The sequence below is a fragment of the Caretta caretta genome, chromosome 8 (assembly GCF_965140235.1).
Source record: "Caretta caretta isolate rCarCar2 chromosome 8, rCarCar1.hap1, whole genome shotgun sequence".
NCBI classification, from domain to species: Eukaryota; Metazoa; Chordata; order Testudines; family Cheloniidae; genus Caretta; species Caretta caretta.
In genome coordinates, this window is record NC_134213.1 from 39582675 (window position 1) to 39594981 (window position 12307).

At 56.1% G+C, this 12307-nt stretch overlaps 1 protein-coding gene across 3 annotated transcripts in view; it reads right to left on the bottom strand.

The window, feature by feature from the left end:
• Positions 1 to 6184: 6184 nt before the first annotated feature.
• ARAP3 (ArfGAP with RhoGAP domain, ankyrin repeat and PH domain 3) overlaps positions 6185 to 12307 on the bottom strand; it is a 62686-nt gene continuing 56563 nt past the window's right edge. For 2 of the 3 annotated variants that reach the window (XM_048860826.2, XM_075131419.1), the window contains exons 31-34: positions 11231 to 11294; positions 10999 to 11136; positions 9357 to 9395; positions 6185 to 7528 (exon numbers count right to left, since the gene is read on the bottom strand). In XM_048860826.2, coding sequence (XP_048716783.1) covers positions 6920 to 7528; positions 9357 to 9395; positions 10999 to 11136; positions 11231 to 11294 — 850 coding nt within the window. In that variant the 3' untranslated portion in view covers positions 6185 to 6919. The remainder of the gene's footprint in view (positions 7529 to 9356; positions 9396 to 10998; positions 11137 to 11230; positions 11295 to 12307) is intronic. The other variant, XM_048860827.2, reaches the window with a different exon arrangement.

The following is a 12307-nucleotide window of genomic DNA, read 5'->3' on the forward strand; positions in this document are numbered from 1 at the left end:
TGTCCAGTGGGCTCTGATTTCTCCCAAAGTAGCAGGCATCCACCCCTTTCCTGGCAGGAAGGGCCAGGAATGGCCCACGCTCGGCTATGGGCAGATGCAGGGCCTGAGTATGTGAGCCCCCAGAGCAATACAGAGGCTATCTTGGCAGTGCATGGACCCTATGTCTGAGGATGCTGCTTGGAGCCATTTCTGTGCTATGAGGAGACCGAACTCCCACTGGGGGAGAAAGGCCTGGAAGTTGGCCAGTCGTTCAGAGTCCATGGTGAGAAGCGTGACTTTCCCTGAAGGGCAAAAGAGCAGATGCTCTTCAGTGCTGCATTGCCCCAGCAGGTGTCCTGTGTCCTGCCTGTTTCAGCCCGGCCCTTCTGGAGCTATGGTTGCTCCCTGACCCGGCCTGTGCTCAGGGGTGCAGGGACAGAGTACAGGCACAACTCCGGCAGCACTCTGGGAACCCCACGGTCCTGGGCTCCTGCGTCCATGTGCTGCAGCCTCATCACAACTGCCAGAACAGGGGCTGCAGGCAGCTTCTCCTTCCTGCTCAGCCTGGGCCGGGCTTAACCCCTCAGGGCTCTGGCAGAAGGTGTCACTGAGGGCAGAGGCTGGGGAGGTGCCTAGGGAACCCCCACCATACACTGCAGCCCCTGTGCACCAGAGCAGCTCCTTCCCCTGCACCATTGCCCCAGGAGGGGAGCTTGCCGCACAGCCAAGGGCCTGCACTCGCCCAGCCTCCTGTCCTTCCAGCTGCATGGCATCTCCCAGCGCGTCACAGCCGGCTTAACGCTCGGGGCCAAGTCAGGCTCCTAACCACACAGACAGACACAGTGCTGAGTGCCCACAGCTCAGGCCTTGGCAGCAGGGCTATTGGAGAGCACAATGCCCGGGCAGCCGACAGCTCATACCTCCCCCAGCGCAGTCTGTGGTGAGCGCTGGTGCCAGGCAAACACCCCCAACCCTCTGCTGCTCACCACATGTGGGCCCCAATGCCCTTCTGGCTCCCGCACCCCCCGCTCTCTCCCAGCTCACCACACACCCTGGCGCCCATGCACCAGTCACAGCCTTCCAGCTGCCTCTGCCTGTCATGCCTCACAGCTTGGCCCAGGCCCATGTTGTGCAGCTCAGCCCATGTTGTGGCTCACATGCCCTGGTTACGCCTGTGCTGCTCAGCTCCCATTAGTCGAACCCTCTGCCTGCAAAAAGAGTCTTTATTTGCACTGCAGGTGGAGGGAATGAGTATAAATATCCAGGAACAGGACCGGGGGTCCATCCTCCAGCCTGGTCCTGCCCCAGGCAGCACGTACATGGTCTATACTGACACTATAGACACATGCAGAGTTGTGCTGGGCCATGGCATAGCACAGGTCAGCAGGGAGGACTCTTCACTGCCTGGCTGCTCTCTCATCTTGGCTACTGCCCCTAATTCCTCCTCAAGCCCCTCTTCTCAGAAGAGGTGATACCAGTCAGCTCTGTGTTCTTGGGGAACCAGGGTGCAGTATCCAGCCTGTCTGACTCATGAAAGACACCCCCACACACCAGTCTCTGCTTGAACCAAAACTGATCAGAGAAAAGGCTTACAGAGAGCAGTGAAAGGCATTGGGAGACACACCCAGACCCCCCCTGACAAGGGTGACAAGATTAAGACATCTCCATTAGCATTCAAAATAAAGAACAGGGACAACACCCCTAGCCTCATCTGCATGAAAGATGGGACAGGGAGACATCCCCATTTGCATACAGAATGGAGAACAGAGAACCACACTGAATTCTGGGACCAGAAAAGCAGGGAAGCACTGCATCATGGGGGAATCTCTGCTTCAGATATTAATGAACCTATGCCTGCACACACCCAGCTCAGCAGTTATCAGACCAATTCTAATAATGAATCCTTGATTGATATCCAAAATACTGAAGCAGCCTAGTTGCACTGTGAGCTCCCTGGAAGAAAACACCACCCATAGTCAAGAGTGATCAGCTCCTAAACCCTTACGTCATCAGTTTACCCATAAACAAATCTAGTGTTCTCCCTTGAACCATTGTATTTTCTCTACAAAAACCCTTACCTATGCCTAAGTAAGTGTTCTGATGCATGGACCCTGTCATAAATATAAAGGGAAGGGTAAACCCCTTTGAAATCCCTCCTGGCCAGGGGAAAGCTCCTCTCACCTGTAAAGGGTTAAGAAGCTAAAGGTAACCTCGCTGGCACCTGACCAAAATGACCAATGAGGAGACAAGATACTTTCAAAAGCTGGGAGGAGGGAGAGAAACAAAGGGTCTGTGTCTGTCTGTAGTCGTTTTGGCAGGGGATAGACCAGGAATGGAGTCTTAGAACTTTTAGTAAGTAATCTAGCTAGGTATGTGTTAGATTATGATTTCTTTAAATGGCTGAGAAAAGCATTGTGCTGAATAGAATAACTATTTCTGACTGTGTATCTTTTTTGTAACTTAAGGTTTTGCCTAGAGGGGTTCTCTCTGTTTTTGAATTTAATTACCCTGTAAGATATCTACCATCCTGATTTTACAGGGGGGATTTCTTTATTTCTATTTACTTCTATTTTTTATTAAAAGTCTTCTTGTAAAAAACTGAATGCTTTTTCATTGTTCTCAGATCCAAGGGTTTGGGTCTGTGGTCACCTATGCAAATTGGTGAGGCTTTTTACCAAACCTTGTCCAGGAAGTGGGGTGCAGGGTTTTGGGAAGTATTTTGGGGGGAAAGACGCGTCCAAACAGCTCTTCCCCAGTAACCAGTATTAGTTTGGTGGTGGTAGCGGCCAGTCCAAGGACAACAGGGGGAATATTTTGTACCTTGGGGAAGTTTTGACCTAAGCTGGTAAAGATAAGCTTAGGAGGTTTTTTCATGCAGGTCCCCACATCTGTACCCTAGAGTTCAGAGTGGGGGAGGAACCTTGACAGACCCAAACTCTGTATTAGTTTCACTGGGATTCCTTCTCCTGACTGATCATGCTGGGGGCTCTGCCTGTCTCCAGCACTCAGGACCCTGAGCTACCACCATCACCTGGGAACCCTGACCAGTTAAAGCTCTGTGGAGTGGGTGTGGTCCCTCCCTCCCTTCTCTCTGTTTCGTTTTCTACCTCAGGTATTAACCTTTAATAATGTAACTGTTATGTTGGTTTAGGTTCTCCTTGTGTAGTTATCACTATTATTCAATAAATAACTTTTATGGTTAAGTTGGTTGCTTCTCTCTCTCTCTCTGAACTTTACTCTTGTGTTTTTAGCTTCCCCCATTTACTCTGCAGCAACACTTGTTTTACCTAAAGATCCCTGCAGTGCCCAAAATACTGTGAGGTTTGCTCATCAAGTGGGTTACTACCAGTACAATTGTGATGTGAAAGTAGGGATAGAGACATGCTAAACCTGTGGCACATAAGGGTGGCACCTGAAAGTGCTGCTTTGCCCAGCCTATTGAGACCAGAGGCACATAAGGATGACAGCTTGAAAGTGCTGCTTGATCTAGCCCATTGAGTACAGGGACATGTAAGGGGGTCAGCTTGAGAGTGCTGATTGACCCGGTCCGCTCAGACTTGCTCTGTTAGTGTGGGTGTGTGTGCATGCGTGTTCATCTGGTTCTAGGGCTAGAAGAACCCAGTCCTGGGGAACCTAGGTTCTGCAGGATAGCTCCATTGGAAGGGGACTTGCAGAAGGAAGGAGTAGAGCTCCATATGAACACACAAGTGACATAAGCAGTACGTTAATAGAATTACAGAATCCCCTCCCCGAAGAGTAACCCTAATAAATGAGCATACCCCAAAGTAATGGGCATATCTGGTAACAGAGGCCCCAACGCTGCTGGGCCCTTCCGAGGGGCACTGCCTCCACCAGCCGGACCTGGGCTCTAGCTACGCAGCAAGAATTGGGATCTTCTTCCATCTCCCCTCCAGTTCTGGACCCCTCATACCATGGGAGGTCAATCCCTCAGTGCAGGAAACTACATGACACATAGGCATCATGCACATGGGAACCATAAACAGCCATCGCACACCTCCCACACAGCCAGCACAGGTATTGTGCACACTCGAACCATACACAACCATTGCACACCTCCCGCACAGTGCCACAGGAACCACACACAGCCATTGCGCACGTCCTGCACAGCCAGCACAGGCACTGTGCCACAGGAACCGTGCCACAGGAACCACACACAGCCATCGCACACACCTCCCACGCAGATGTAATACACACTGGAACCACCCAGACAGAAAGACGCACACACCTCCCACGCAGACACCCAGGCACAATACAAGTCTGCAAAAATTCGCCTCGTTCCTGTAATTTAGTTTCTGCTTTTCCCTTCTCAGTGACTTCCCTTTGCTTTGCAGAGCTGGGCTCAGGCACAATCTCCTCCTCCCGCCTCAGTTACCCTGCCCATGACCCAGGGCAGACTCCAGTCCCATGCCCTCCTGTGGGGGTATCGGAGCTGGCGTGTCCCCCTGCGGTGGGTGCAGTGCTCTGGTGGCAGACACTGCTCTGACTCAGTGCTCAAGGGGCAGAGCTGACTTCTGTATCCCACTAACAAGCACCTGGAGATGTCCCCCTTGCTGCCTTTAGCTGACACTACCTGGCCTAGGCAGGAGAGCTGGAGGAACCCTGGGAGGGCAGTTTGTGATGTTATTGACACAAACTGTGACCATGTAGACCATTGTTGCAACCAAGATCCTGATATTGTACATGATATGGCACCAAATATTGTACAAAGGTTGTCGAGTGAGGTGTCTATGTCCAGGTTATGATTTGCTGGTTATGATTACACTGTCTGTATCATTTTTGTAGTTAAAGTTATAAGTATATGGACTTTGGGAGATGCCAATCCACATCTGAGCTTTCCTGGGAACGTTCAAACTAACATGTAAACAATGGCATCGGCCTGCAAATTGAGTCATGCATGGACATGTGACTCCAGACTCCATCTTGCTGCTGTGATTTTCCACAGTAAAAACAAAGGGGTGTCCTTAGAATCATAGAATATCAGGGTTGGAAGGGACCCCTGAAGGTCATCTAGTCCAACCCCCTGCTCGAAGCAGGACCAATTCCCAGTTAAATCATCCCAGCCAGGGCTTTGTCAAGCCTGACCTTAAAAACCTCTAAGGAAGGAGATTCTACCACTCCCTAGGTAACGCATTCCAGTGTTTCACCACCCTCTTAGTGAAAAAGTTTTTCCTAATATCCAATCTAAACCTCCCCCACTGCAACTTGAGACCATTACTCCTCGTTCTGTCATCTGCTACCATTGAGAACAGTCTAGAGCCATCCTCTTTGGAACCCCCTTTCAGGTAGTTGAAAGCAGCTATCAAATCCCCCCTCATTCTTCTCTTCTGCAGGCTAAACAATCCCAGCTCCCTCAACCTCTCCTCATAACTCATGTGTTCTAGACCCCTAATCATTTTTGTTGCCCTTCGCTGGACTCTTTCCAATTTATCCACATCCTTCTTGTAGTGTGGGGCCCAAAACTGGACACAGTACTCCAGATGAGGCCTCACCAATGTTGAATAGAGGGGAACGATCACGTCCCTCGATCTGCTCGCTATGCCCCTACTTATACATCCCAAAATGCCATTGGCCTTCTTGGCAACAAGGGCACACTGCTGACTCATATCCAGCTTCTCGTCCACTGTCACCCCTAGGTCCTTTTCCACAGAACTGCTGCCTAGCCATTCGGTCCCTAGTCTGTAGCGGTGCATTGGATTCTTCCATCCTAAGTGCAGGACCCTGCACTTATCCTTATTGAACCTCATCAGATTTCTTTTGGCCCAATCCTCCAATTTGTCTAGGTCCTTCTGTATCCTATCCCTCCCCTCCAGCGTATCTACCACTCCTCCCAGTTTAGTATCATCCGCAAATTTGCTGAGAGTGCAATCCACACCATCCTCCAGATCATTTATGAAGATATTGAACAAAACCGGCCCCAGGACCGACCCTTGGGGCACTCCACTTGATACCGGCTGCCAACTAGACATGGAGCCATTGATCACTACCCGTTGAGCCCGACAATCTAGGCAGCTTTCTACCTACCTTATAGTCCTTCCACAGGCAGAGAATATAAAAGGCCCTGAAAACCTCTCCATCTTCTCTTCAGTCCTGCTTCTGACCTCTGGAGGAACCTTGCTACAAACCAAAGCTCTGAACAAAGGACTGAATGACCCATCCCAGCTGTGGATGCACTCCAGAGACTTGATTTGAAACTGCAGTTTATTCCATCACAGCTACAAGCCTGACCCAAGAACTTTGCCATGACTGTATGTAATTGATTTCATTTAACTAATTCTAGCTCTCATCTATATCTTTTTCCTTTTATAAATAAACCTTTAGATTTTAGATTCTAAAGGACTGGCAACAGCATGATTTGTGGGTAAGATCTGATTTGTCTATTGACATGGGTCTGGGGCTTGGTCTTTTGGGATCGACAGAACTTTTTCTTTTACTGGGATACTGGATTTCATAACCATTTGTCCCCATAACAAGTGGCACTGGTGGTGAAACCGGGAAACTGGAGTGTCTAAGAGAATTGCTTGTGTGACTTGTGGTTAGCCAGTGGGGTAAAACCAAAGTCCTCTCTGTTTGGCTGGTTTGGTGTGCCTTAAAAGTGGAGAAACCCCAGCCTTGGGCTGTAACTGCCCTGCTCTAAGCAGTTTGTCCTGAATTGGTACAGGCTGTAACTGCCCTGCTCTAAGCAGTTTGTCCTGAATTGGTACTCTCAGCAGTGTCCCACCAAAGGCAGCATCGTTACACAGGGCTGGAGGCTTGAATGCTGTGTCCCATCCCGGGGTGGCTCGCTCGGCTCCTCAGGGTTGGGGGAGGCGGGGGCACAGCAGTCAGCCCTGGGAATACCAGGTGGGGAGTGAGGCAGGAGTGTCCAGAGAGGGCTCAGGTATCACAGGATGGAATCTGTGGCTGTCCCTAACACGCACGGTCACGTGACCTGCTGCTCAGGCCCGTCTGCCTGGCACTCGTTCTTCTTGAGGATGATGCTGCTGAGTTCCTGAATGAGTTTCTCATTCATGGGTGATGGCAGCTGGGCACTCCTCTTCCTGGCACCATCCTGCAGGGGCTCGGGGCTGGGAGACAGCTCCAGGGAAAGGGGCAGCAGCGCAGTGTGCGGGTTCCGAGTCCAGTTCTGCTCCCTCCCCACAGCAGGCAGCGTGCGGGGCAGCTCCATGTTTCTCTCGAGCGAGGCTGTTTGGGTGGCTCTGAGCCCAGGGGACCTGTCCCACCCCGGGGCCTTTTCAGGCTCCAGGGTCAGGCCCCTTTCAAGGGAAAGTGACTTGGTGAAGTGGGCGCCAGACGCTCTCTGCTCTGGGCTGATGGGCTGGGCGGAGTGAAGTGCTGGGGGCGCAGGCTGCTCTGGGACTGGCTTCTTGGATCTGTCCACAGCGGGCACCTGGGAGAGCTCGGCCAGGAGGCCTCCGTCCAGCCCCAGCGGGGCCAGCACTGGGAAGTCGCCCACCTCCTCGTAGACAGGCTCCGTGTCCGCTGCCTCCTCCTGCTGCTCCTCTACCGAGTCCTGGTGCAGCTTCATGGGCTGAGCGAGGGCCAAGGGGAGAGAGGGGAGAGGGCTGGGAACCGTACCCCATGCTTCCTGGGCGAGTCCCCTGCAGTACCCAGCCCTGCCCCGGGGCCAAGCAGCAGGGGGCCCAGACCCAGGGAACACTGCGCAGGACTGATCCCTTCCCACACGGGCTGGGGGGCAGAGAGAGAGGGCAAGTACCTACAGACCCTCACTGCGCACCAAGCACAGGAGCAGCAGGTGCTGCCAGGGAGCGGGGGCAGGGCCTTTCTGGGATGTCTGCCAGCGGGGGGGCAGGGGGGAGGTGTGAGCCCCCGGTTGCTGCCCCTGCTTCAGGGGGAGCTGCTGGATCCAAGAGGCTCCTGTGCCTGACTCATATCAGAGGGTCTAGCCTCCCCCAGGCCTGGGCTGGCCCTAGGCAGGAGGGGCTTCTGCTGCCACTCTGGGGCCTTCTCAGCCACCAGCTTTGCCTGAGACAAGGCTGGGAGCAGCCAGGGGCTAGGACAAAGGGTGTGCCAGCTGCATCCTCCTCTGCCCCGCCTGACACCACCCTCAGTGCCTGCCCAGCCAGACTTTGCCTGGGTGAAAGGGGTCCGTGGCCAGGCACCCAGAGCAGGGCCTAGACCAAGCCTGAGCTGGAGTGATCAGCTGGATGGATATATTCTGTCCCTGACCTAGGCCCACTGGCTGAGAGTGCTCCCGTTTGTACCCACAGCTGGAGCTGTGCCACCAGGGGCAGCGACCCCAGAGCAGGGGGCAGGATGACAGCAGCCCAGGAACCTGGGGTACAATACGCAGGATGTGCAAGCTAACGCTACCCCTCCCCCCTCCCAGCATGGCTGCTGTCCCCCACTGGCTTGTTCCCTGGGCTGGCTTTCAAGGCAGAGGCAGCTGGTAGACCACCTGCATCACAGCTCCTGGTGCAGCACAGACCCTATTCAGCACCAACTGGAGCCATTCTGAGTGCCAGGCCCTGCCTCTCCCAGCCCAACTCGGCCACGCTGCCTCCACCCCCCAGCTCCTTCCCAACTTGTCGGGAGACTCCAGTGTGTGGTCGAGACAGAGCACAAAGCCATGCATAACCACCCCCCCATGTCAGCTCTAGCCACCCGCGTGTGGAAGGAGCATGCCGCTCAGACTCCCCTGGCAGCCCTGGGCTGGCAAGATGGGGCCAGCTGACTCCAAACACATGGGGGGAAAGGGGGATGAAAACAGTCCTTTCCTGCTGACACCCCAGATGTGCCCTTGGGGCAACCTGACCTGAGCAGTGACATCACAGCACAGAGCACCTGTGGGGCTCTCAGCAACAGCAGGGAGTGTTGGAATGAAGTTAACACCTGCCTGGCACTCGCTGGATGGGGCTGCATCGCCCATCTCTGGGCTGGGATGCAGCAGCTGTTGGACAGCACATGGTAACAGCCATTTGGGGCAGCAAAGAAAGGGGACTCCCATGCCCAACTGAAGGGGCAGAGGAATCTAGGGAGGCCAAGTGGACTGACCCAGATTCGAATTTGGCCAGGACACCAAAGCTTGAGAGAAAGGGCCTGGGATCTCTAAGGAGTGCAAGTGGCTAGGACCTCCGCTTCCCAGTCCATGCTCCTCAGAGCTAGGTTCCCAGCCCATGCACAGCCTCCGGGCATGGCACTGCACTGGCCATGCCTGGGTCGGCACTGCCAGGAAAGCAGATTGCCCATGGGGTGTAAGCTAAGCCCTGCAGTGCAATGGAAGCACTGTGACTGCAGCTAATCCAGAGCTCCCCGGGCTACCCTGGGCATGGCACAGCACAGCAAGGCACAAAGCAAAGCACCCGGCGGAAACATGCAGCCCACATGCAGATACTTACAAAGAACATAGACAAAGTCCTTCGCGTATGCAGGCGGCGCTAGAAACAGAGGGAGACGGGGAGAGTAAGCGACTGCCAGTGCAGAGGGGTTGGGCTGCAGGAAAGGGGAAAGCAAACCCCTCACGTGGGGCCAGGCAGGACATACTGCTACGCACAGGGGTGTACGGCTCACTGTACAGCAGGGCTGGGACCTCTGCACAGACACAGCCTCACCCACAGGCACAGACACAGCCCTGGGGGCAGTCCCCCCCTGCAGACACAGCCCCGCAGGCAGCCCCCGCAGAAGCGCCCCCAACCACAGACCTGGCCCCCACTCACTCTATCCCCCCGTCCCTCTGTCGCTCACTCTCCCCACCCTCACTCTCTTGCTCGTTTTCACCGGGCTGGCTCAGGGGGTTGGGGTGCGGGAGGACATGAGGGCTCCAGCTGGGGGTGTGGGCTCTGGGGTGGGGCCAGAAATGAGGAGTTCTGGGTGCAAGAAGGGGCTCGAGGCTGAGGCAGTGGGTTGGAATGCAAGAGGGGGTGAGGGCTCCGGCGTGGGGTCAGGGATGAGGGGTTTGGGGTGCAGGACGGGGCTCCCAGATGGCGGGTGGAGCCAGATGGGAGGTGGAGCCGAGGGGGTTTAGAGTACGGGAGGGGGCTCTGAGTGAGGCAAGGGGTTGGGGTGTGGGAGGAGGTATGGGCTCTGGGCTGGGGGTGTGGGCTCTGGGGTGGGGCCAGAAATGAGGGGCTCAGGGTGTGGGAGGGTGCTTCGGGCTGGGGCAGGGGGTTGGAGAGCAGAGGGGGGTTGAGGGCTCTGGCTGGGGATGTGGGCTCTGGGGGGGAGGGGCTGGGGATGAGAGGTTTGGGATGCAGGAGGGTGCTCCGGGCTGGGACTAAGGGGTTTGGGGTGCGGAGTGAGGGCTGCAGCTGGGGGTGTAGGTTCGGGGGCAGGGCTGGAGATGAGGGGAAGAGGGGGAACAGGGCTGGGGCTGGGGCAGGGGGTTGGGGCCTGGGACGGGGTCAGGGGTGCAAGCTCCAGGCAGCGCTTACCTCAAGCAGCTCCCGGAAGCAGCAGCATGTCCCCCGTCCCGCTTCTATGTGGAGGTGTGGCCAGGCAGGGGGGGACACAGAGGGGACATGCTGGCTACTTCCCAGGAGCTGCATGGCATGGACGCAAGCAGGGAGCCTGCCAGCCCCGCTGTGCAGCGCCACCAACCTGACAGTCAACGGCCCGGTCAGCAGTGCTGATCGGAATCACCTGGATCCCTTTTTGACTGGGCATTCTGGTCGAAAACCAGATACCTGGTCACCATAGCCGCCCTCCCCCCACAGACGCGGTCTCGCAGGCAGCCTCCCCCCACACTCCGCGAAGACGTGGCCCCACCCACAGACACGGACTCGCCGATAGCAACCCCCCCATGCAGATGCGGCCCCGTCTGCAAACACAGCCCCACCCACACCCTGTCCAGCCCCAGCCCCACTCACACCCAGATCACCCCCTGCCCAGCCCAGCCCAGCTCTCACACCCGCAGCACAGAGAGGCAGCCCTGCACGACGGACACAGACTGCAGCACCCCTGCATGTTTCACTGGTTCTCCCCTGAGGCTGTCTGGAGCTGGGTGGGGGTGTTTGGAGGTGGCGGGTGCTGGCGCTCTCTTACCAGGGTCTGGTTGGCAGAGAGCATGGTGGCATCTGTATTGTCTCCCCGCAGAGGGATCAGGGGCATGGTGCCAAACTTCTGCTTGGCGAGGTCAGAGGAGGAGCGCCGCCGCATGATCACTGGGCGCAGGTCGTCGTGCTGCATGAGAGTGCCAACAAGTCACTGCTTGGTGTTCCCAGCACCCACCCTGTCCTAGGCCCACTACATGCCTGGCACACCGGCTCTCACCCACCTGAGCCTTCAGAATGCTTGTGGTCCAGTCCCACAGCTCGGCCTGCCCCATGCACGCCAGGTACCTGCAGAGCCAGAGGAGACACTGGCTAGATATTGGGGACCTGGCACCTGCTGCTATCCACAGAGAGAGGTGCTACCCCAGGGCAGCTCGCTGTGATGGCATCAGCCAGCTGCAGGGCTCTGCCCGCCTGGCTCTCAGCTCCCCCAGGGGCTGCCTGAAGATGGGAAGTTCCTCACACAGGGGCCGGGGGCTGGGAGCCCAGCAGGGATCAGCTCACCCCACAGCCCGGGGATCTCTAACTAGCACCAATGCCAGCACCGCCTCCCTTAGTGCTGAGAACTTTGTGCACAGTCACAATCCCCAGTGTTGTGGCTCCCCCAGTGCACGGCACGGGCATGTGAGGGGAGACAGCTGGCAGCCCAGCCCTGCCCCCCAGACTCTCTGGCTGTGGGGAAGTTACCATTCTCAGCCTTCATGCTGCACAGCCACAGGGGTCACATGCACTGAAGGGGAAAGAAAAAGGAAGTGGCTTGGCTGGTGTCACACAGCCTGCTTGTATCATCCCTAGCAGTACTGCCAGCTACCAGCCCCGAGCTGGACCGGGCCGCTGGGACTGCTGGCTGCTCAGCACCGCTCCAGCAGAGCACAGGGGCAGGGACAGCGCTCTGGGGGCTGGCAGTAGGGGCAAAGGGTGCACAGCTGACCTAGGGATACCATGTAGAGCAGTGTGCGATGCAATGAGCTCATGGAGGTAGTGGGAACATGCCATCAGGATCACGCGCCCTGGCAAGCTCACTGGGTGGGGACCCAGACTGTGAGAAAAGACCAGGGGATGGACAAGCATCTGGCCCATCACAGGGGATGGGCTGGGGCCAGCAGACTCTAGACTGGAACCGGGGGTGCGGGAGGCCACGTGCTGGGCGCTCTTAAAGGTGCAGTGCATGGTGGGCCCAAGAACCCCAGAGCAAGTCTGGACAGTCTGGAAAAATCAAGTGGGGTGAAATCAAGCAGTGAATTCAGGGACAGAGGCCGGTGCACACACGTGTGTATGCAGCACAGGGAGCAGGGGCCAGT